The 26,205-nt window shown below is 40.2% G+C and overlaps 1 protein-coding gene across 1 annotated transcript in view; it reads right to left on the reverse strand.

Annotated features, from left to right (window-relative positions):
- Nucleotides 1-562: 562 nt before the first annotated feature.
- LOC136872283 (suppressor of lurcher protein 1-like) overlaps nucleotides 563-26,205 on the reverse strand; it is a 171,564-nt gene continuing 145,921 nt past the window's right edge. Inside the window, exons 3-5 of the mRNA XM_067146102.2 lie at nucleotides 22,687-22,894; nucleotides 10,877-11,118; nucleotides 563-621 (exon numbers count right to left, since the gene is read on the reverse strand). Coding sequence (XP_067002203.2) covers nucleotides 563-621; nucleotides 10,877-11,118; nucleotides 22,687-22,894 — 509 coding nt within the window. The remainder of the gene's footprint in view (nucleotides 622-10,876; nucleotides 11,119-22,686; nucleotides 22,895-26,205) is intronic.

Genomic DNA, 26,205 nt, shown 5'->3' on the forward strand with positions numbered 1-26,205 from the left:
TATATGAAAGTTATTTGGTACAATTTACAAACTTAAATAGGCCTATTATGTAATGGAAATGGAACAAACAAGTATTTTAATTAACACAAGACAATAAACTATATTTTCCCCATTCATAAAAGTATATAGACAAAGGATTAGAAGTTATATATTTTTGTACAGTACTAAAATTATCACATAAAATTATATGTAAGTTAAACAAGAATAAAATGCATGTGCTAACTTCTGTAAAGTGAGACAAAGGTGGGTGTAATACAGAATACATAATAGAACTATTAATTCACTTTAGTGAGTTCTGGCAGATGTGTGTATAAAGATGTAAGGTCACTATTATTTCTCTCTATTCACTACTCAATCAATAGTCAAGTCTTCCGGCTACATCTACTTCAAAAGAAGTGATTTCGGATATCATTTTTAAAAGACTGATTGTCTTAATATGTTTCTTTATTTCATCAGGTTGTAGGTTGACTAGTCAAAACACTTCCACAGACACAGTATGAGCAGGGTGTCAGCACAATTGGGAGTCCATAATTAGAGGTCCTAGCTTCAGCCTTGCCTGTTGTCAGCCCAAAGGAAGGCACAGAAGCAGCACTACCAGCAGGTATGCTCCGGCTATGGTGCCTAGAACAAGAAAATACCCGTTAGCTTTTGTTTTTGATGATTCATGATAGAGATTTGGAACAACAGTTTCTGACTGATCCATGTAAAGAAGAAAGCAAGTGATAATATTGCAGAAAGATTGGAACATGAAAATAAACATAAAATGATTATAGAATAAACACGATGACAGGTTAGTGAGGGAAGAGAAAGCAATATAATAATATTGTGTGGCTGATGCTAACCTGGTTTAGCCCTTGTAAAGTAGTGGTGGTGGTGGTGGTGACTTTTGTTTTAAGAGGAAGTACAATTGGGCAACCATCTTCTATTAACATTAGAGGGAAAAAGTGGAAGGTGTCCGACACTTTGAAAAATGAAGGTATCGGCCATAGGGAGACAATGGCCATAAAAGACATGAAAATTAAAAACTCCCTAGGCCTCGATACCTAATACTGCTGGGGTCAGAAACGAACAAGAGTTAACCAAGAAAGGTCAGATAGAATAGATGGAAGTGAGGAGTCTGACACAAGTAAGTGTAAGCAATGCCAGGACTCAGCTAAGAGTCACATGGTTACCAACCCATGCTCTCAAGTTAAGAGCCCTGAGGCCCCTTTTAGTCGCCTCTTACAACAGGTAGGGGATACCGTGGGTGTTATTCTACTGTCCCCGTCCACAGGGAGAACAACCCTTGTAAGGCAGACCCTCCAAAACGTGTGGGCAACATCTGTTATGTATAGGAAGCTGTGTGTTATTGTGATGGAAGATAGCATTGTGTGTGGTTTATGAGTTGCAGGGATCTTGGGAACAGTACAAACATCCAGTCCCTGAACAAAGAGAATTAATAATTTTAGATTAAAATCACCAGCCTATCCGTGAATCAAACCCAGGGCCCTCTGAGCGAAGTCCACTGCACTGACCATTCAGCCAAGGAGTCAGGTGATGAGGACAAATATTTACAATTTATTTTTCGTTGCATCAACACAGATAGGACTTACGGCGATGATGGGTTTAGAAAGGGCTAGGAGTGGAAAGGATGTGGCCATGCCATTAAGTAAGGTACAGCTCCAGCATTTGCCTAGTTTGAGAATGGAAAGCCATGGAGAAACATCTTCAAGGCTGCCGACAGTGGGGTTCGAACCCACTATCTCATGAATGCAAGCCGACAGCTATGTAACCCAAACCATGCAACCACTTGCTCTGCAAAGATAGAAGAACTTATGAGGAGAGAGCCAGTCTACTTGAATATGACAGTGTATTGAGATATGGAGACTGTCCTTGTTTTGGTTTTTATGTGTGTCCATGTCTCATCTTTCTATTGCTCCTCCTTCCCACACTGACCTGTCATGGTCATTATCTATTGTGTTTCTTTCCATATTCCTCTTTTTGTAGAAAGAGTTGTCCGAAGGCCCCTTAAAATTCATTCATGTTGTTTCCAATCACCCTGTATTTGTAAGATAATTATATTTAAACACATAGATCTCCTTTGTGTTGTTCAAGTAATCAGTCCATAAACTAGTTTGATGCAGCCCTCTACGCCACCCTATCCTGTGCTAATCTTTTCATTTCTACATAACTGCTGCATCCTACATCTGCTCTAATCTGCTTGTCATATTTGTACCTTGGTCTGCTACCCCTACCGTTCTTATCCCCTACACTTCCCTCAAAAATCAACTGCACAAGTCCTGGGTGTCTTAAGATGTGTCCTATCATTCCATCTCTTCTTCACGTCAAATTTAGCCACAACAATCTCCTCTCACCAATCCAATTCAGTATCTCTTCATTCGTGATTCAATCTATCCATCTCACCTTCAGCATTCTTACGTAACACCACATTTCAAAAGCTTCTATTCTCTTTCTTTCTGAGCTAGTTATCGTCCATGTTTCACTTCCATTCAATGCCACGCTCCAAACGAAAATCTTCAAAAACATTTTTCTAATTCGTATATCAATGTTCGAAGTGAGCAAAATTCTTTTCTAAAGAAAGGCCTTCCTTGCCTGTGCTAGCCTGCATTTTATGTCCTCCTTACTTCTGCCATTGTTAGTTATTTTACTACCCAAGTAACAATATTCATCCACTTCTTTTAAGACTTCATTTCCTAATCTAATATTTCCTGCATCACCTGACTTTGTACCACTGCACTCCATTCCTTTTACTTTGGACTTATTTTCATCTTGTACTCCTCACCCAAGACTCCGTCCATACCATTCAGCAACTTCTTCAGATCTTCTGCAGTCTCAGATAAAATAACAATATCATTGGCAAATCTCAGGGTTTTGATTTCCTCTATGAGGACGGTTTGAAAAGTTCTCGGAATCACCGCTAGATGTCAGTGCTAGAGCAATGAGGTTCCCGCGCAATAATCACACATCCTGTGTGAGTGAACACGTGGCGCGTCAGTGCTCTAGCTGCAGGAATGTAGTAGTGACGACTCTTTGTTGTTGTTCCCGTGTAGTGATTTGTGACAATGGAAAGAACAGATTCGAGCAGTGATTAAATAATTTGTAAAGAAAGGTATGAAAGCAAAGGAAATTCATGCCGACTTTCAGAACACACTGGGGGACTCTGCTCCTTCATTTTCAACTGTTGCCAAGTGGACCAGCGAGTTTAAATTTGGTCGGGAGAGCTCGGATAATGATCCGCATAGTGGATGGCCAAAAAGTGTTACGACCCCAGAATTTATCGCAAAAGTGCATAAAATGGTCATGGAGGATCGTTGACTGAAAGTGCGGGAGATTGCTGAAGCTGTAGGGATGTCTTCTGAACGGGTATATTATATCTTAACCGAAGAATTGGGTTTGAGAAAATTATCTGCAAGACATTGGACAATAAATGCACCAGATTGGAAATGTCCGAACAAAGTCTGGCCCGTTTTCAGTGCAACCAACAATATTTTTTGTGCCGGTTTGTGACTACAGATGAAACTTGGGTCCACTACTATACCCCAGAGACAAAACAGCAGTCAAAGCAGTGGAAACATGCTGATTCACCACCACCAAAGAAAGCAAACGCAGTGCGTTCGGCCGGAAAGGTCATGGCCTCAGTTTTCTGGGGTGCAAAAGGCATTCTGCTGATAGATTATCTTCCTACTGGCCAAACAATTACGGGGCAATACTATGCAAACCTCCTAGACCAACTACAGGAAAAGATACGTGAAACAAGGCCTGGTTTGGCAAGGAAAAGGGTGATCTTTCATCAGGACAACGCTCCGCCGCACACAAGTGTTATTGCCATGGCAAAACTTCATGAACTGGGGTACGAATTGTTGCCACATCCACCTTATTCACCTGATTTGGCACCATCAAACTTTCATCTATTCTCCAAGCTGAAAATTTTCCTCGGTGGACGGAGATTTTCTACAAGGGAAGAACTGACAGCCGAATTGGAGAGGTAGTTTGCAGGCCTGGAGGAATCTCATTTTCGAGATGGGATCAAGGCATTGGAACATCGCTGGACCAAATGCATTAGTCTACAGGGAGACTATGTTGAAAAAGAAAAGCAGTTCCACCAAGGTAAGATACTTAATTCTAGTACATTCCGAGAACTTTTCAAACCACCTACGTACTTGGATTGTGATTCCCTTTCCAAATTCTTCTTTGATTTCCTTTACTGCCTGTTCTATGCAAACATTGAAAAGGAGGGGGAACAAACTGCAGCCTTGCCTTACCCCTCTCTGGATTGCTGTTTCTTTTTCAAAGCCTTCGATTCTTATCACTGCAGACTGATTTTCATCTGTAGATTGTAGATAATTCTTCTTTCTCAGTACCTGATCCTGATCACCTTCAGAATCTCAAATAGCTTGGTCCAATCAAGATTATCAAATGCCTTTTATAGATCTATGAATGCCATGTATGTGGGCTTGCCCTTCTTAATTCGTACCTCTAAGATCAGACGTAAAGTCAGGATTGCTTCATGTGTTCCTACATTTCTTCTGAAGCCAATTTGATCTTCTCCCAACTCAGTTTCAGCTTGTTTTTCCATTCTTCTGTAAATAATATGTGTTAGAATTTTGCAGTCATCACTGGCTTTCCTGGGGATAGGTATAACAACATCTGCCAAAAATCGGATGGCACTTCTCCTGTCTCATATATCTTACACACTAAATGGAATAATCTTGCCATGCTGGTTTCTTCTAAAGCAGTCAGTAATTCAGAGGGAATGCCATCAATTCCAGGTGCTTTGCTCCTATTTAGGTCTCTCAAAGCTTTGTTGAATTCTGACCTCAAAATTTCATCAGCATCAAAGCCTCTTCTTGTTTCAGAACTATGCCATCTATGTCCTTACCTTTATACAACTGTTGGGTATGTTCCTGCCATCTTTCTGCCTTGTCTTCTTTCCCTAGAAGTGGTTTTCCAACTGAGCTCTTAATATTCATACACCTAGTTTTCCTTTCTTCAAAAGTTTGCTTGATTTTCCTATATGCAGCATCTACCTTTCCTAGGACTATACAACCTTCGACATCCTTCCACTTCTCCTTCAGCCATTCTTCCTTAGCTGCCGCGCACTTCCTATCCACTTTATTCTTTAATCACCTGTATTCTTTTCTGCCCTCTTCATTTTTTGCATTCTTGTATTTTTGTCGTTCATGGATCAGGTCTAGTATCTCTTGAGTTATCCATTGATTCTTTGTTTGTCTTTCCTTTCTTCCTAACATCTCTTCAGCAGCCCTACTGATCTCATTCTTCATGACTGTCCATTCTTCTTCTACTGTGTTTCCTTCAACCTTTCCATTTAGTCCTTGTGCAACATGTTCCTTGAAATAATCCTTCACACTCCTTTCTTTCAACTTGTCTAGATCCCTTCTCACTGAATTCCTTCCCTTTTTCAATTTCTTCGACTTCAGATGCCATTTCATAACCAACAAGTTTTGATCAGAGTCCATGTCTGTTCCTGGGAAAATTTTGCAATTCAACACCTGGTTTCTGAATCTCTGCCTAATCATAATGAAGTCTATTTAATACTTTCCAGTGTCTCCAGGTCTCGTCCATGTGTACAGCCATCTTTTGTGGTGTGTGAACCAAGTATTAGCAAGGACTAAATTGTGATTGGTGCAGAATTCAACCAGCTGACTTCCTCTTTCATTCCTTTGTCCCAATCCAAATTCTCCTACTGCATTACCTTCTCTTCTTTGGCCTACCACTGCATTCCAGTCTCCCATTACAATTAGATTATCGTCACTTTTTACATATTATATTAAATATCATCAGCATCAGCATCAGCATCAGCATCAAAGCCTCTTCTTGTTCCAGAATCATGCCATCTATGTCCTTACCTTTATACAACTCTTCATATATTCTTTTGATTTCCTCCTGAACTAGTAGGCATATAGACCTGCAGTATTATAGTGGGTATTGGTTTCATGTCATCTTGACAACACTAATCCTTTCACTATGCTGGTCATAGTAGCTTACCTGCTGCCTTAATTTCTTATTCATTATTAAACCAACTCCTGCATTTACCCTGTTTGATTTTATGTTGATAATTCTGTAGTTGGCTGACCAAAAATCCTGCTCTTCCTGCCAACGTACTTCACTTATACCAATTACATCTAACTTTAGTCTATCCATCAGATATTTTAACCTACCACAATGATTCAAACTTCTAACATTCCATGCTGCGACTCGCAAAATGTTAGCATCTATCTTCCTGATGATCACCCCGTCTTGTGTAGTCCCCTCCCAGAGATCCGGGATCCTCACCGCGGCAAGGTCACATGGTTCACAGGGGAGGGCATCTTCTTTATAAATGTTAATGCCTATCATCGTTCATTAACCAAGCCTCTATATATTACCAAAGCACCTCTATAATCCTCTATTCGTAACTAGCTTAGTGGCTTCATTTAGATTCACATCTCTTATGGTTAAATCATTAAATGCTGAATCTAACCATCATCACCTTGATCTTCCTGTGCTCCTCTTATTTGCCATTGCTGAGACCATTATTCTTCTGGATAACCTATCCTCCTCCATTCGTTTCAGAAGAACCAATCATCAAAGTTGGTTTATTCACTGAGTTCATTTCTAACTTAGCCTTTATATCCTACTCCTGAGTACCCTCCTGCCATTGTTGTACCAGCAATCATTCTTGCTACTGACCTTCATGTCTGTTACTTCTAATTTATGAATAAGATAATCAGAATTAACACCGCACCTTATTTATTCATGAAACTTTTGTGCTGAGGAGCTGGATACAACCTTAAATATGCCGAAGGCAAATAAAGCTCCTGGTTTTGATGGTGTCTACCCAGATTTCCTCAGATCCATAGGACATCATATGAATTTTTCATTGTGATCTCGTGAACTGGCCATCTGCCTAAGTTATTTAAACGAATCGAAGTGATTGCTGTTTTGAAACCTCAAAAGGAAGTAACTGAACCATCACATCGAAATGCCATGGAATGACATTAGTAGATGAATAAGCTTGAATGTAGCTTTTAAAAGTAGGAAAGATCATAATATTTATTTATTTATTTATTTATTTATTATGGCTTCTTTCATGTGGCGAAGTTAGGGCACCCGGCCCTCTCTTACACTTAACCACAATACAATAAATAATATTAAGGTTGCCTATTACTAATTACACTACTTATACTATTTCCTAAATTAAGCTTAAGTTACACATCCACACAATATGCAGCTTATTAGCTCGTTACTTCAGTCTTTTCTATCTCACACAGGTGAAGTTTGAATTCAAGAGGACAAATTGGGGCAAAGATTCATTTATAGGAAGAGGAATTAGGGAATGGATTCATTTATCCAGGGAAATGTTTAATAAATTTCCAAGTTCTTTGATATCATTTTGAGAAGACTAGGTGAACGATTAATATGGAATCTGCCACCTGAGCAACATTCGTAAATGCAGATCAATGATTACTGATTGATTACTGACTGATTTCACTCCCCAGCATGACTTACAAAGTTAGGAAAGGTAATCCAAAACCATACTTAGGAGATTATTGACATAATCATCCCAGTGGAGGAGGAAGAACTTCAACTGCTGTGACCAGGTTCTGACTTTGACATCACTGATTGGATCTGGATTTCAGAGAGGTCTGAAGACAACTGCAGCTTTCTTTAATCTCACAGTAACTTACAATACAGTGTGAGGAGAGGGAATGAAGTTTACTGAAGTTCTTCCAAGTCAGAAACTCTCAAATTTACAGAAAACTACGCTTTCTAATAGGCATTCATGAAAAATGGGCAGGTAGAGATCAGTAATTAAGGGATTACATTAAGGTACAGTATTGGCCCCAGTCTTGTTTAATCACTATGTCCATGATATGCCAGACACCATCTCATTGAAAATGTAGTATGCTGATGACCTAACATTAGTTTGCAAGAGCAAGGACTAGGGGTACTGTGAAGAAGTATTATCTAATGATCTCTCCATGATCAGCAATTACTGCTGCAAATGGCAACATCAATCAGATGCAAATAAAACTAAATTATCTGCATTCTGCTGCTCTCACACTGGTCTACTCTACAAGCAAATATTGTTCTTCTGTTTGGGAAAACAGTGTTCACACAATCAAGGTACAGTTGAATGGGTCAAAGAGGGTCATCACTGCCACTATTAGATCAACCTCCACACTGTGTTAACAATTAGTAGTGATGATTAGGGGCTGAAACTAGGAATTAGTAAAAAAGAAGCGATATTTATAAGCCCTGTTGTATTATAAGCTAATTCTTACTTTTCTTTTCTTTAATTTTTAACAAAATTACTAGCGAAAATACACACAAAATGTAGTTTGTCGCTGCTAACCAATTTGTATAGCGACACGGCAAGTAGTTGAGACTTTTCACGCACTGTGAGGAAGGGTAGCAGGGGTATTTTCTCTTTTTTTTTTTTTTTTTTTTGCCAAGTTCATGGACACTGAGGTATGATTCACATGCTTTCTGCACGCATTCTTCAGTCTGGCATTCTCATTATATTCTGTTAGTTTCTTGTGTGTTTAAAATACTAAATGATTTTTAATTGTATAATCATGCCATACTTCTATTTAACTGTAATGCATGTGAAATATTGTTACTTCGGTGAAAGTTTTATTATATAGTATTGAATCAAAATCTCTTTTATGTTGTAAATGTAAATACTCTGTAATCTATTCTTGCACCTCTGCAACTCTTATGTTATGTATATGTAAATACCCTATAATCTATTCCTGTACCTCAGCAACTCTTATGTTATGCAAATGAAAGTACTCTGTAATGTAATCTTCTATCTCTGCAATTTTTATATTATGTAAGTGTAAATAATCTGTAATTTATTCATGTACCTCTGCAATTTTTATGTTATGTAAAGGTAAATAGAATCAGAAATAATTCTCTGTAATCCTCATATTGATGATGTACATAGTTTATATATTGTATGTGTTTATATGCTCAACCATTTACTAATAACCTTACAGTATATACACAAACTTTACTTTGATATGGAAGTGCCTGCCAGGATGTAATATCCTGTACAATTCCTATGTATGAGCCTGCAGGCTCGTTGGAATTAATTGAAATAAATGAATGAATGAATGAATGAATGAATGAATGAATGAATGAATGAATGAATGAATGATGTTAAAAACAACCTATTATTACCACACTTAATTTGGTAAACAGTCAACCTTTACATCTGTGATGAAATTCGCTTGGAGAACATCAGAAACTTACCAATTTGTAGATTTTTTTCAGTTTTGTCGCATATACACCCCTCCGCGTCCGCTATATCCCACATACTCTACTCTGCTACTTCTTATTGTCTGTACATTTCTTGATCCCCTACTTCTAATATGCAATCACTGCTACTGGCAACAGTGAGGCCCCTAGCTTAGCCTGGCATTGTTTCCACTCACTTGTGATAGTCTCCTCGCTTTCTTCTTTCCTATTCAACCTTCCTTGTTCAATACTGACCCACACCAGGACTATTTGATACAAGAATTGGAAAAGATCCAAAGGAAAGCAGCATGATTTTTTCTGGGTGATTTTCAACAAAGAAGTAGTATTATGAAAATGTTGCAAACTTTTGGATGGGAAGATTTGGGAATAAGGAGATGGGATGCTAGATCCAAGTACCTAAGCCCCTCAACTTGCCTTACCTTCCAACCAGACATAAGTGACCTTGATCATACATCCCATCATGAATCACTAAGTTGTACATACACAACAGCCGCTTATAAAAAAACGGCACTTGTAGGGAAGCAGGGCAATGGCAGAGTCTTTTCAAAATGTCTGCAAACTTTCATGTAACTTCAATTTTGTTATGTCAGAGGATTTTAGATGTTGCATCTTTGAGATACTATTTTTTATCCTCAGAGTTCTGACTTTTATTGCTAGTGGAATTATTAATTTGTTGCACTTGATCAAGTAATTGCACATTTTCAATTGATAAGTAATTTGCACTCAGAAAAGCTGAATAATCACTTTATGCAAAATTTAATCTTAATGAATGAGGGATTGGTGTTTGGTCAAAATTCATTTTCCATGAAACCATGCTGAGGAAACAAACAGGGAAATATTGTAAAGGTGGCAGCAGTAATATAAAAATTGGTCAGTTGATGCTTTCCATCATCCAATTAAATTTTTGCATTTCATGGGCTACTTTCCATTGCAACTTCTGGATTATTCTTGACTATACCATTTCAGTGGCAAGTGCAGAGTGTAGCTTCATTAAATGAAAATTAACAATAACATACCTTCACTCTACAACGAGACAGGTCCATTTGTCAACTTTGAGAATGAAACTGTCAAAATATTGGATCTCTCTCAAATGATGAATGCACATTCACCAGGTACAAAAAAGTTTGTGTGAAGATATAGGGTAGTCAACATTTTGTAGAGTGGTGAAAATATGTATTAAAAACATTGTTGTGCAAATTGAAAGTTAATGTGAAGTTGTGAAAGTAGGCCTAACACTGTGTGTTTAAAGAATGTGTAATGCAGTAGGATGAACTGAATCAGAATAACATTAACATTGATCACGGATATCGCTGAATGGAGTCTTCATGTACCTGTACAGTAATTCCCTAACTTATAATGAATGATTTAAGATCCAGTGTTTATAAAGAGATCAAAATCCTGACTGGGCACGTCAATATCATAAACGTCCCTGTGTAAGAAATTTGTTTAGGTTGGACCTGAGTGTGTATATGTGTATGTTTCATATAGTTCTAGAATGTCAAAGAGTGTGTCCTTTATAGCTGAAGTGGAGAATATCATGCATGGTCTAGTTGGGGCCAATGATTGTGAGAGGTTGGACAAATAAACAGGTGTATAATAAAATATAAATTACTTGTTCCTGTGTTCTTCTCTCCTGGTTTGACGGTGTATGAGTCCACCTCATCCAGAAACTGGTAGCTGGCATTAAATCCTGTTCCGTCAAGGCGATCATTGGAGCGGAAGGTCACCCTGAAGAACTTACGGTCCGACTCAATATGGAATTCCTTGAATTGGCCACAATGACGTGAGTACTTTCGGTCCCGCGCCATGAAGTTGGAAAACTCGACGTAGTCGCTGGCAGAAATGGCTTCACACCTGTGGAACCATCAGTAAGAATATCAGTAAAACAGATTATGTAGGTACCAACTGCACAAATCAAACAATTCTTTATCAGGATCTTTCAGTTTGGCACAAATTCCAGTCAAATATTTTGAGTTTGAACAGTTCAAACACTTGCTGAGTGTCCCGTATTATACGAGATCTTAATTTTCAGGGGAAAAGTCGTGTTCCCTCAAAAATTCTGAATTTTATCCTGTGTCTGAATTTCGTCTTTTGAAATGCATGCACGTTTGAGACACTTCTGAAATATATTCCTTTCTTTTGATGCAACCAAAACTGCAATATTTTGAGCAATGCTTAGCAAAGTGCATTGTTGTATAGTTGCCCAAAAATGAAAGAGGGCAATGTATTGTATAAATTCCTCGCAGTTACAATTATCTCAGAATGAATAATTGAAGCTATAGATATGATGCTTTTAGTGGGTGTTCAGATGGTTTGTATCTACATGGAAGGTCAAAATTCAGTTTGATAAAATATTAAATGCCAGGAACATAAAATACCATCTTCTGTTATTTTTGAGCGACTATACAAAATTTGCACATGACAAACTAAATGTTAATAAAATGCAGATATTTTCTTGGTAATTACTAAACACTTCGGTACGGCAGAGATGGCGGAAGAGGCAACCCATCCTTCTGGGGTGTACAGATGGAACCTACTGCCTTGTAGGACGAGGAAGGCATCCTCAAAGGCTAAGGGAGTAAACCCTGAAAGAAAATCCTCTTATGCATTAGGCCTAGCAAGTCAGCAGGAGAGTATTGAGTACAGTTGCTTTCAATAAGAAAAAGAGCCTCGGAAAGAATATTATAGACCGGACTGACACGTCCTCTCAGACAATTGTAAAGTATGATGACCATAAGGCTGATGATATACAATGTTCTGAAAGGAAACCCCAAATAAAAAAGAGACCCAAATACCGAATTGGAACTATGAACATTCTATCATTAACTGGAAAGTTAGAAGAACTGCTAGACATGATGGATAGAAGAAAAATATCAATATTGGGATTAAGTGAGACCAAATGGAAAGGGATTGGAAGTAAGACACTTCGTGGAGGGTATAAATTATACTGGAGTGGACAGGAGAAGGTAGCGAAAAATGGTGTTGGATTCTTAATTAACGAAAGGACTGATGCTACAGCTGAAGTTATCTGCAAAAGTGATAGAATCATTAAAATGTTCATGAAACTGGAGAACACTAAGTACACCATCATACAAGTGCATGCTCCACAGACAGGCTGCAGTGAGGAAGACAAAGAGAAATTTCGGCAAGACCTGGAAGATACAGTTAATGAGGAAAATGTTAAATGAGCAAGTTGGGGTAGACAGACTTGGGTACGAGAACATCATTGGTCCACATGGATTTGGACAAAGGAACCCAGAAGGAGAACAACTATTAGATCTGTGCAGAAGAAATGATCTTATAATCAAAAATACATTCTTCAAAAAAAGAGACAGTCACAGAATAACAAGGTACAGTTGGGATGGCCAGTATAGAACATTGACTACGTAATCACAAATAAAGATGGTGGCAGGTACATCACAGATGTAAAGGTCATCCCTAGTGAAAGCATGGACAGTGACCACAGATTGTTGGCAGTAGACTAGACTTCAAACATAAGGCAAATGAAATGCAGAAACTTATTATGAAAAAACCAAGGGTTAAAACTTGGAAGTTGCAAGAAGTCCAAATAAAGGAAGAATACAAACTAAGGATTCAACAGAGTCTGCCGAAGGGTGAAGTAACCAACGTTAATGAAGAATGGAAGGCCTTCAAAGACACCTTTGTGGGAGAAGCCAAAAACCTATGTGGAGTTACAAGTTCTATCAAAAGAAAAAAGGAGACACCATGGTGGAATGATAGAGTGAAAACAGCGGTGAAAGAAAGAAACCAAATAAAGAAGGCACTGGACAAGGAGAAACAAAAACAGGGACAAGAACGAAATGAACAAGAAATACAAAGACTTCAAGGAGTATACAGGAACAAGAAACTTGCTGTAAAGAACATTGTAAGGGAAGAAAAAGAGAAGAAATGGAATGAGTTTGCAGACAAACTGGAAGATGACAGTAGAGGAAATATGAAATTGCTATACAGAGTAGTGAAAAACAAGCGAAGGGATCAAGAGACCATAAAAGCAATAGAACGTGATGATGGAACTCTGGCACAAGAAGAGGGAGAAATTAAACAAGAACTCAAGATCTATTTCGAAAAGCTGCTGAATGGAGATACAGAAAACGTAACAACGGATAGAGGAGAGCCAAGCCGAGAAACCACAACTGAACCACCAATTACATGGCTTGAGGTTGAAAATGCGCTCAAGAGCATGAAGAAAGGAAAGGCAGTGGGCATAGACGAACTAAGTGCAGATATGCTGAAAGCAGCAGGAATTCCAGGAATCCAGTGGCTCTACAGACTGCTCAACAATATATGGGAGGAAAATACTATTCCTGAAGACTGGAAGATGGGCATCTGTACCTCTGTTCAAGAAAGGAACCCGACAAAAATGTACTAATTACCGTGGTATCACACTACTCTCTCATGTCCTGAAAATATTGGAAAAAATAATAGAGACCAGAATCAGAGATATTGTTGAACCAATTTTGGAAGAAGAGCAGTATGGTTTCAGACCAGGAAGGTCAACTACAGACCTTATATTTGCAATTAGGATGCTAATGGAAAAATACTGGGAGAAGAACAAGCCTTTATTTTTAATATTTTTGGACATTGAGAAAGCATACGATAGTGTACCAAGGGAAAGAATTTGGCAATGCATGAAAGAACTTCAAGTGCAAGACAGCCTTATAGACAAAGTGAAAATGTTGTATAGTGGAAACAGAAGCTGTGTTCAAGTAGGATGTGGTTTGTCGGACTGGTTTGAAACAAAGAGAGGAGTGCAGCAGGGCAGCTCATTGTCACCACTTCTATTTATTATTGTAATGGATGTAGTAATGAAATCTATTAAAAGGAAAGAACATGGAGATATCAAAGCCTTAACATTTGCAGATGATGTTGCGATCTGGAGTGACTCAGAAGAGGAATTGGGAGAGAGAATACAAAGCTGGAATCAGGAGTTTAAGAAATATGGTTTAAACATCAGCAAGACCAAGACAGTGGTGATGAAAGTGTATGGGGAAGGAGCAGAACCAATAGTCATGTTAAATGAAGCTCAACTGGACAGCGTTCCAGTTTTCAAATACTTGGGTAGCATTATATCAAATGACAGCCTAGCAAAACATGAGGTGAACAATCGAATCAATAAGGCAACACAATTTTACCACCAGGTAAGACACCTGCTGTGGGATGAGCAAATACCCATGAAAACAAAAATGACATTGTACAAGTCCTACTATACACCAATTCTTACATACAGTCTCGAAACCACAACGCTGACCAATAGAGATAATTCCAAACTTCAGGCAGCTGAAATGAAATTCCTACACACTATGATCCAGAAAACCAGGAAAGACAAGATTAGGAATGAGAAAATTAGAGAAGAAGTAGGAATAGATGATTCTCTCCTCAATAAGATTCAGATATCAAGACTGAAGTGGTTTGGTCACATGAAGAGGATGCCAGTAAACAGAACTGCAAGGAAGGAATTTGACAGAAAGGTAGAAGGAAGACGACCCGTGGGAAGGCCACGAAGGAAATGGATAGATTTAGTTAAGAGCGATGTACTGCTGAGAGGTCATGATTGGGACAAGTTGGTGGAGGAAGAATGGTACAAGGACAGGATGAGATGGAGGAGGCTCATATACCACACCCGGGAAACTGGAGATGGTTTAGGATGATGATGATGATGATACTAAACACTAATGGATTCTAGGACTAACTCTGTTGAATGATTGAGATCATCCTTGTTAATGCCTGCTCTTAGCTTCAGTTTAACATGGAAGTGGTGAATACTAATTTAGAGTCTCTCTTTAAAGTCATAAGAAGGCAGACAAACTTCTCATTGTTATTAATTTGAGTATGTCTGGTTCTGTGGCTAAATGGTTAGCATGCTGGCCTTTGGTCCAAATGGTCCTAGGTTCGATTCCTGATTGGATAGGGGACTTTAACTTTCATTGGTTAATTCCTTTGACTTGGGGGCTGGGTATTTATGCAGTCTTCAACCTTAGAGTTCATCTCAGGGAGGGCCCCAACGTCACAGATGTGCAAGTCGCCTATAGGGCGTCAACCTGAAAGACCTGCACCAGCCCTCTTCTGAGGCCACATGCTGTTGTTATTAATCTGAATATGGCTCAAGCCTGTGAGGTGATATCTAAGTGCTTTTCGTGTCATATATTCAGGGGATGAAATGGAAATTTTCACGAACCGGAACAATATATAACTGTTAAGTTCTTCAGTCAGTCGAAAACTAATTAATCTATATATACATAAAATAACATGTCCTGACTGACTGACTGACTGACTGACTGACTAATTCATCATCACTGAGCCAAAACTACTGGACATGTAGATATATGGTGACACATTTATATTAAATTGTAGGTGCTCACTAAGGGAGGATTTGTGGATATTCCGTTGATAAGGGGGTGAATTGTTTAAATGAGTGCATCTATATCTCAAAAACTTAAATGTTTACAGACATAAAAATTGGTATTTGCAATCTCCTTCAAAAATAAAGGAACACATATTTTTTTTGTTTTTGAAAAATCCCATTAAGGGGGATGAAAAAGGGTGAAAGATGGATTGAATACCTTTAATGAGGATATATCTCAAAAACTGAAGATATTACAGACATGAGAATTGGTATCTGGAATCTCCTGTAAAAGTAAAGAAATACATATTTTTTTATTTTTGGAAAATCCAATTAATATAGGTGAACTGGAGTGACAAATGGGGCAAATTGTGTCTACAGTATATTTATTTTTTATTTATTTATATTTCTTTATTATAATTATTATTTCTCTCCAGATCTACAGTATTTCCTACCTTAGTGATCCTTAATGGAGAGAAGTAACATTGCCCAACCTAGGCGAACATCTTCAACTATACTCTAGATAAAAATAATAACGGAATAGTGGGACCTCCCCACAGTAATCACTGTGCAAGGAGCCGTGGTATACACCCGCTATTCGACTATTATCAGAAATTCATGAGGCTGCTCGCGAATAAGGTAGGAGATTGGTATAGAGAGGTAATTGCTCCCCCTGCAGTGCAAACTGCTGGCTGGAGCCTGAAGAATTGGCAAAAATTCATACGGTTACTCACTTAGGTGTTAGAAAATTTGGTATAAAGGGCTAATTGCTCCCCCCCCCGGCAGTGCTAACTGCTGGCTGGGGCCTGAAGATTGACAAAATGATAGCTGTAGAATGTTTAGTAGGACCTCCCCGTTATGATCACTGTGTGTTGGAGACTGATGAATATCATATAATTGGCGGTTGCCGTAAGATGCGGGGCTGCCTGCGGTAATAGAAATGGCAACTCAGCACAAGGAGGTTTAGCGACCTCCTCCTCTCTTCTGGCTTAATCATGCAAACCTGCACATTCCGTAGATACTACCTCACACACTCGCTGCCCTACTGCCAGTTCGCTAAATCAGCCAAGGCCTTACATAAATCTACTGCAATAGTGTGCTGTACATTATACATGCAATAAATAACAATATTTAATTTACTTTTCCCCAGTTATAACCCCTATAACTATCCATCATCAGCCGAAATAACTTCACCTAATCACAACCTCTCTTAGCAATCAAACGATTCACATATTTACAGACCCAAACATACTCCACCTTTCAATTTATCATCCAACTCCTCAACTAGTTTCTCTTCCATTCAGAGTGCTCTTAGCCAAATTCCACACTTAAATTCCAATCACATATCCATCATACCATCTCTATAAAACAAACTCTCTTTTTACCACCGTACCACCGAGTCATCCGCATACAAATAACAAATCCTCAATGGCCAATCACATCATCACTACCTCTCTTATCACTCAAATATCTTTGGCCTATTTATACAAAACACTAGACAAAACAAATACAAATACATCTTGTCGAACATATTCCATTCATAATCATGTTCATCATCTCCTTGAACATAACCATCCAACATCAGTCAAAATAACTTCACTTCATCACTACCTCTCTTGTCAATGAAACGTCCTTAAATTCTAAACACATATCCATAAATTTTTACCGTACCATCTCTATAAAACGGCCACTCTTTTCTCCACCATACCACCAAGCCTACCTCTTACAGTAATCTACCTCACCACCTCTTTTATCAATCAAACATCCTTGGTCTATATATGCAAAACACTAAACAATTCAAATACAATTACCTCATATGTTATCAATCAAACATCTTTGGTCTATGAATGCAGAACACATGACAATTCCAATACAGTTACCTAATACCATCACTCTTTTCTCCAACACCTTATCTCAAATTCAAATATCACTCAACAAACTTTAACCTTACATCAGTTACTATCTTTCTCCATCCTCTATCATTTACTGACTCTCTTTACTTAACTTTCTACTTCTCATTAATACACCCTCCTCCTTATTGTCTTTCTTTCCCCACAGTTCTTTTAAACTCATGCTTCTTCCCTTCCTCAAAGCACCCCCTTGATAGGTGTCTTGTTTATCTCATTCCATCTTTTGAGGCGCTGCGTCGATTCGTTGCCTCCTCAAGTCTCTCCAACAGAGTTCGGATGGGAGATGCCACAGTGCTTGACTCTATACTAGAACCACTCGTCACACCATCTCCTATTGCCCTCTATTCCAAGCCAACCACATCTTCACTGGGTCTGCTCCCTGATGCCCATCCTTTTTCCACCTGCACTTCCTCATCTGCACTCGTTTTGTCCTTATTTAAATCTTCCTCCATAGACAAAAGTTTTGCCACTCCCCACTTTTGAGTCCATTTTTCATTAGACACCACCAGTACTTGGCTCCTAATATGAGCTCTCAACCCTTGCAGTCTTGTCCTAATCATATGATTTTTCAAAATTTTGAAATTTCCATTCCCATCTCTACCCCAGTCTCTCTTAATCCACATTTTTTCTTCATGTAGGTTTTCAGCATTTCTGATTACTATATCTGCCATCAGTGAGGATAGCAATGTGACCTTTATAGGTCTGTATCCCCTCAGCCTTCCTATCCACTTCACGTCATCTATATCGACCTCACTGAAGTTGATTTTCATTTTTGTTGTATTACATCTACCACCTTGTATATTATGTCCACTTTAGACTCTTTCTCTTCTTGTATTCCAAAAATAAAAATGGATTTCTTGAAATAACATAATTAGACATACAATTGTGCATGTGAGAAACAGTCTTCTCTTAAGTCAAAAACAAAACCAAAATACATGTTTCTTTATTTTTAAAGGAGATTCCAAATACCTATTTCCACGTCTGTAACATCTTCAGTTTTTGAGATATAAGTATCTCCATAAAGATAATTCAACCCCTTTGTCAGTCCTTCCGCCACCCCCACTTAAGTAGGTTTTTGAAAACAAAAAATACGGTTGTACACAAGTTGTTTAATTTGATGAAGATTTTCCTTGCATATTCTGTTTTTCATTGCTTCTTCCGGATCCTATTCCTGTGTTATCTAGCATCCTAGGTGTTTGAATTGTGACATCTTTTCCATGGCTTATCCGTACTACACTAGTGTCCAAAAGTTAAGCATAATCACTAAACGAGGCCATACCGCCTGATAGGAATGTCAGACGGATTGCTGAACAAACGGAAGCTGAATCACACACCATATGTCACACAGGTTGTCCAAAAAAGCAGTGTTAGAAAGGTTCTGATAGCTAAGGTACACCTTTGACAACAACTAACAAACCTTGGCAATGCTTCGACAACAATATATGCTGTTAATAGGGTGTATGGTTACCCCTAACGGTCACACATGCTTCGCAGCGACGTGGCATGCTCTCTATCAGATGGTCCAAGAGCTCTTGTGGCAATCGATCCCATTTCTCCGAAAGGGCAATGCGAAGGTGTTGGAGGCTCCATGGTGGAGGCTGACGGGATCCAATTCGCCTCCCCAATGCATCTCAGGTATGTTCTATAGGATTCAGATCCGCAGACCTCGCTGTCCAGTCCATGCGGTGAATGTCTTCCCCAGCCAGAAATTCATCCACCAGAGCAGCGCGGTGCGGTCGGGCAGTATCGTCCATTACGAGGAAGTCTGGACCAACCGCACCTCTGAAGAGTCGAACATGTGGTCTCAGTACCTCATCCCCGTATCTCCGAGCGTTAAAAGTGTTCCTCGGACCACCCATGAAGATGTGCAGGTCCGTACGGCCATTCAACATGGTGCCGCTCCACACCATGACGCCACCACCACCATACTCGTCCCGTTCCACGATGTTCCTGTGGTTGTATCGGCTACCCGGTTGTCTCCAGATTAATGTGCGACGGGAATCGTTCTGCAAACTAAAGCGGGATTCATCTGTGAAGGGCACATGCCTCCATTCATTCATGGTCCAGTTTGGATGTTGGCGGTTCCACAGTAAACGGGCCCATCTCTGTACTGGAGTGAGCGGGACGCACACCGCTGGACGTCGGGCAAACAGCCCTGCTGTCCTGAGCCTGCCGTACATAGTTTGCCGGGAAAGGGCAACCTCTGAGACGGCTGCAAGCTCCGCCGACAAATTGTCTTGCAGGTGCACTCCGATTTCGTCGGTCGGTTAAGGCAAGATATCAGTCCTGCTGTGGGGCGGTTACCCTTGGTCGACCTGGTACTGGTCTACGACTAACACCTCTTGTGTCTCGAAATCGTCTCCAAAGCCTGGAAATGACACTTTGTGGCACATTCAAGGATGTGGCGACTTCGGTCTGTGTGTGGCCTGCTTCCAGGCGGCCGAGTATTCTACCCTGCAAAACGGGGTCCAAATGGCGTCGTTGTGCCATTACGTTGTCACGTTCACCACGAGGCTACACTCAGCATACTATAACCGGGGAAACACGACTGAGGGAATATGGGGCGCAGGCACTGGCTGTGTTTACCTTGCGGTTACGCCGCTAGTCAAAGCAGGGAACACTCCTTTCATATATAGAGCGAACACGTAAGTTTGGTAGGTGCATATGTCGTGCGATTTGCGTTCTATTTCCTGTTGCCCTGCTTACTCGTAACTTATGCTTAACTTTTCGACACTAGTGCATGCGATAACAGCATAGGTGATTTTCTCCATCGTCCAATATTAACGGAGAAATTGGACACTTACTGTTCTGACTCACTTAATATTACTTCTCTGCATTGTAATATACACTGATGTCTAGAGCCTTACTGAGCGAGTAACAAGTATAGTCTAATCTGCACCACGGTTATGCTATGAGTCTTGCATAAACATTAGGGGTTCAGCCCATCAGAACCCCTATATTTGATTTTACTCTCGCTACATTACGGGAGAATGGGCCAAACAATACTTCCTGATAATCAAACTGGTTTGCATTGTAACCTAATTCTGTCTAAAACTCTGGGGCCTACTGACGAGTAATTGAATTAGAAATACCTGTTAGGTAGAGTGTAGTACCTCCTCTCAGCCTGACGACGGTGGCGATGCGGTGAGATATGGACTTCACAAGACACTAAAATCATTAGGGAGCCATACTGACCCATAATCGCTGTACAACCTCCCATAATGCACGGAGATTGTTCAAAGTAGGGTCCAATGGGCGCACATCCGACCCGACAGCATCCCGGGTGAACTCTATAGGATCGAGGTCAGGTGATTTCCAGGGCCAGGCAGGAATCCTTACATCCTTAGAGTGTTCTTTGGACAAATCGGCCACAATCCAGGAGTGATATGCCAGCGCATTGTCTTGCTGTAGGTACAGATCTCTCACAGGTTGCTGGAGGATGACAAATGGGTGTATGATGACGGATCGTTCGCTGATGAGGACGTTGGCGGATTTAGCAACGGTTCCGTTTCATTCCATGTGAATGATCCCCGTACTATTACACTTACCAAGCCTACCGCAAAGCCATTACTCTAAAACTCACCTATCTCTGATTCAATTGTTCATCAGTCTATAGTCTACTACTCAACTCGGCTATTTCTGAACTTAAATGCTTAATTTCGAAACAGTCTTTTAAGCCTTTTCTTTCGATGTCGTAACAAACAAACAAACAAACAACCGAACAAGTTGGTCGTGCGGTTAGGGCCACGTAGCTGTGAGCTTGGTGGGTTCGAAATTAATAGTCGGCAGCCCTGAGGATAGTTTATCGTGGTTTCCCCATTTTCACACCAGGCAAATGCTGGGGCTGTACATTAATTAAGGTCACGGCTGTTCCCTTCCCAATCGTAGAAATTTTCTGTACTTGGGTCGTCGCCGTAAATTTTCATTGTGTTAGTGCGACGTTAAACCAATAGCAAACAAACAAACAAACAAACAAACAAACAAACAAACAAACAAACAAACAAACAAACAAACAAACAAACAAACAAACAAACAAACAAACAAACAAACAAACAAACAAACAAACAAACAAACAGGAAGACAAAGAAGAATTTAACGGAGCCCATTTAGGACTTCCGTATACCTAATCTGAGACAAAAACGGAGTATAAGGCACACATTTTCGCCTGGTGGCTATCATCGTTAAGGCGTGAAGTCTATATGGTCTGACAGTGGTTAGCCGGTTCGAGTGCCGTTGGTCGAAAAAATTTCATCATCAGAATATTGCCCGGCAAGAGAGGTGGTGGTACACAATTTTTAATCACCGAGAAAGTGGCCGCGCTGTTTGGGTCACGTAACTATCAGCTTGAATTTGGGAGACAGTGGGCTCGAATCCAGTCGTCGGCAGCCCTGAAGATGGTTTCCCGTGGTTTTCCCATTTTCACACCAGGTAAATGCTGGGGCTGTACCTTAATTAAGGCCACGGTCGCTTCCTTCCCACTCATAACCCTTTCCTATCCCATCGTCACTATATGACCTATCTGTTTCGGTGCGACGTAAAGTCAATTGTAAAAAAAATAAACATGTCTAATCACTAGATTGCCTGCCAAAAGCCTGGATTCAACTCCAAACCTTTCTGCAGTGTTCATATGGAGTGAGGGCGTATGACGCTGTAGATGGTGATTATAATTCGTCCGTCGGATGGAGACGTTAAGTCTTGAGCAGACATTTTAGTGCTATTCGACAGGAGTAGAGTATAAGCCGGCACCGGCTTTCACTCCCTCTTCCTTCTTTCTATCACATATCACGTCATTAATTTTATCTCGTTAACTCCTGTAAAGAGGTTGACGTCAAGGAAGGGCATCTGGTCGTAAAAATGAAACGAAGATTCATCTCACTTCATACCCCACCCTGTAGAGAAGCGGGACAAGGCAAACTTTTGAAATGTACAGTCAACATTATAATTTTATTTCCATTGATACTCGAATAATAGTTTCTAAACGCTTTCCTTCCTAATTGAATGATCCGATTCAGATTATGAACTAAAGTCTCATTTCTCCGCATACTATTTGCATCTCTGGTAGATATAATTTTATGTCTGGAGAATATGTGAAAGAGCCTTTAAATACCAGGAGTGAATTCTTAATACTACACTCGTGAGATCATTACTTACGGCAACACTCCCTCCACATCGAAGTAGTTGAAGTGTAGATGGACTTTCTCTTGGTTCTTGCCGTGGAAAAAGTAATGACATTCAGTGTCCCGCGGATAGAATCCCGGGAAGTTGGGGCTGGCAAATGAACCCTGACGTTCGTCGCTGCTGTTGAACACGAAGGCGCATGGGAAGTCGTCCAGCTGTCGGCCAGACGTCACACCAAAGTCTGCAAGCCACAGAGTCACACTGATTAGAGTTAATTCCAGAGCACAATATTGATTTTACTTCGTTCTAATTAAATAACTTTTATCAAAGGGCTGCATGTAAAGCTACCTCTTTTATAAAAAGTATATCAGAATGCAAACAGTATACGTGCTATTTTAGTGGATTTAAAGATTTTGTGTTGATGGTTTTCATTAAATTTTTACTTATGATGATGATGATGCTTGTTGTTTAAAGGGGCCTAACATCTAAGGTCATCGGCCCCTTTTTACTCATCAGACACAGCAATTAGTTTCATAGGATTTTATTTATTGAGGGGCGAGGTCTCTCTTATAAGCAAACTGTCATGTTTAGCATGTTGTTTATTTTAAACGAAAGAGTGGTGGGTGATAATTATTCGCGGGTCCGATGATTTCAGACAAGAAAGTTGATTTTTAATGATAATTGTTGCTCAAATAGACCTAATATCCAGTTTATCGGACCGATTTTTGAAGCATGAACGAAGTTCTTAGCATTTAATGACGTAATTTGTTAGTATGTTGAAGACCTCTGGAGGTGGAGGCTCCGCAATTGGAACGTGAAAATTAACATCGGCAGTAAATTTCCTAAATGCCGCCACTTCAGGAAGTCTGTTGGACCGGAAGGTGAGGTCACTCAGTTATGATAATTATTGTAGTTTTAAGGGACATAATATCTAGGTAATTGGCCCCAGTGTTAGGCTCCAGTGGATTGGCTCCAGGGGTGATGGGTTCGATTCTGGGCCGAGTCGGAGATTTTAACCTTCAATGGTTGATTCCAATGGTTCGGGGCTGGGCGAGTGTGCCGTCTTCAGCATTAGAATTTATCTTAGGTAGAGCCCCATTCTCACAGACGTGCAGGTCTCGTTTCCACTCGAAAGATCTGCACAGGCCACTTCGGTGGCCTCACGCCATTAATTTATTGGCCCCAGATATATTATTACTATAATCACAGTGATCCGGCCCTGCAGGGCCAATAAGTTGGCGGATTACTAGGAAAGCCTTTTCTAAATTTATTTATCGGCCGTATACCTCTGATTTTACAGAGAAAAAATATACTGTACATATTCAAGGAGGTTACATCGTTTTTCCAACTTGCCCAGCTGTCACTGGTACGAACGTCATCGTTGCTCGTAATTTGTTTGTAGAAGAACTTAACTCTTTCTTTCTCCGTTAATGTGTGGGTTCCGGCTGAGTTACTGAATAAATTATTGATAGAGCGCTTCGTCGATTTTTGGGTCATTCCCCAACTTCATAGCATGTCTCTTACCTGTTCCATATACAGCGGATTTTTACAAAAATATAGATTTTCATCGGCTTCTTTTTAATTTCGTAGATTGTTGCATGTGTCCGCCTCTGTGGTGTAGTGGTTAGCGTGATTAGCTGCCAATCCCGGGGGTCCGGGTTCGATTCCCGGCTTTACCACGAAATTTGAAAAGTGGTACGAGGGCTGGAACGGGGTCCTCTCAGCCTCGGGAGGTCAACTGAGTAGAGGTGGGTTCGATTCCCACCTCAGCCATCCTGGAATTGGTTTTCCGTGGTTTCCCACTTCTCCCCCAGGCAAATGCCGGGATGGTACCTAATTTAAGGCCACGGTTGCTTCCTTCCCTCTTCCTTGCCTGTCCCATCCAATCTTCCCATCCCTCCACAAGGCATAGCATAGCAGGTGAGGCCGCCTGGGCGAGGTACTGGTCATCCTCCTCAGTTGTATCCCCTACCCAGAGTCTGAAGCTCCAGGACACTGCCCTTGAGGCGGTAGAGGTGGGATCCCTCGCTGAGTCCGAGGGAAAAACCGACCCTGGAGGGAAAATAGATTAAGAAGAAGAAGATTGTTGCATGTACGACGCTATACTGGTTCGCTAAAACATTCTGTTTTCCACCTTGGTCCGTATTCTGAGGATTAACGATTATGTTTTGTGCTTGTGTTTCGCCGAGTTCGGTATTGTTCAAACAACACTTGATACTTAAAAACAAACACACACGATTCGTAGCATACCGTCCTTGTAATAATAATACAGGTGAATGGCTACAAAAAATTGGCGGGTGGCTGTCACTCTGGTAACGGCCGCAGGGTTTTCAGGGTTTCGTAGACTTACTTATTACAAGGTATTTTGTGGATAGAGTAATAAACAAGTTGCAAGACTGTGAGTGATATCAAAATGATATCTATCATGTGAGATGGACGATAAATGGGTTTAAAAATCAGGTTGTGAGTTTTACTAATAGGAAACGTACTCTGTTTAAATGACTGCATTGATGGGGCAAAGGTTCCTTATGGGGCTCATTATAAGTACCTGGTATTAATATAATGAAACATATTTATCGGGGTAATCACATAAGTTGGATTGTAAATGAAGGATACATATCTCTCCACATGGTTATCAGGATATTTAGGGGGTTGTAGCAAGGATGTAAAGGAGAGGGCATATAAGTCTCCGATAAAACCCCAACTAGAGTACGGTTACAGAGTATAGGACCCCTCAACAGATTCAAGAACTGGAAAAAATCCAAGGAAGAGCAGCTCGACATGTTGTGGGTGATTGCCGACAGAAGAGTCGCGGTACAAAAATGTTACGAAGTTTGGGTTGGGAAGACTTGGAAGAAAGGAGGCGAAATACTCAACTAAGTTTTTTCACAATTTGCTTTACGTCACACCGGCACAGATGGGTCTTAGGGGTGGTTTACACGGGTAGAGTTGCGAGGCGAGTAGAGTAGTTAGTAGAGTAGCCACTTTACTCCACTCTACCGCTGTCTGGTAGAGTTGACACTCGTATCGTTCATACGGGAGTAGAGTCATACAGTAGAGTAGAGTACAGTAGTAGCACCATGTCAAGACGTAAGCACATCGTAAGGAAGTGTTTAAAGACATTTACAAACATCTTACTGCAAGAGGTTAGTGAAGCGTCAGAAGAAGAAGTAAATTAGGAAAAGAGGGAATGGGTAAGAGGCTGGCTTAGTAGGAGAGATACACTCGGGGCATCGGCATTAATTCTGAGAGAACTTGGCAATTTGGAGAAATATGGGGGGACAAACTCGACACAGTTGGCCAAGAACATGAGGGATCGTCTCAGGAATCATTTTGTTAATGAAGGAGCAGTTCCCTGGCAGTACAAGCATGTATTTTAATCCAGGAACACAAACGATTGGATTTTTATGACTTTATTCATTATTGTACAGAAAGTAACGACAGTGCAATCATCCCCTCAGGATTTTACTAGTCTTCGTCTGTGAATACTTTAGTGGTGATTTCTAAGATAAAACTATATGAACGAGCTCCAGTCTAATTATAGATCATAAT

The sequence above is a fragment of the Anabrus simplex genome, chromosome 4, assembly GCF_040414725.1.
Source record: "Anabrus simplex isolate iqAnaSimp1 chromosome 4, ASM4041472v1, whole genome shotgun sequence".
NCBI classification, from domain to species: Eukaryota; Metazoa; Arthropoda; class Insecta; order Orthoptera; family Tettigoniidae; genus Anabrus; species Anabrus simplex.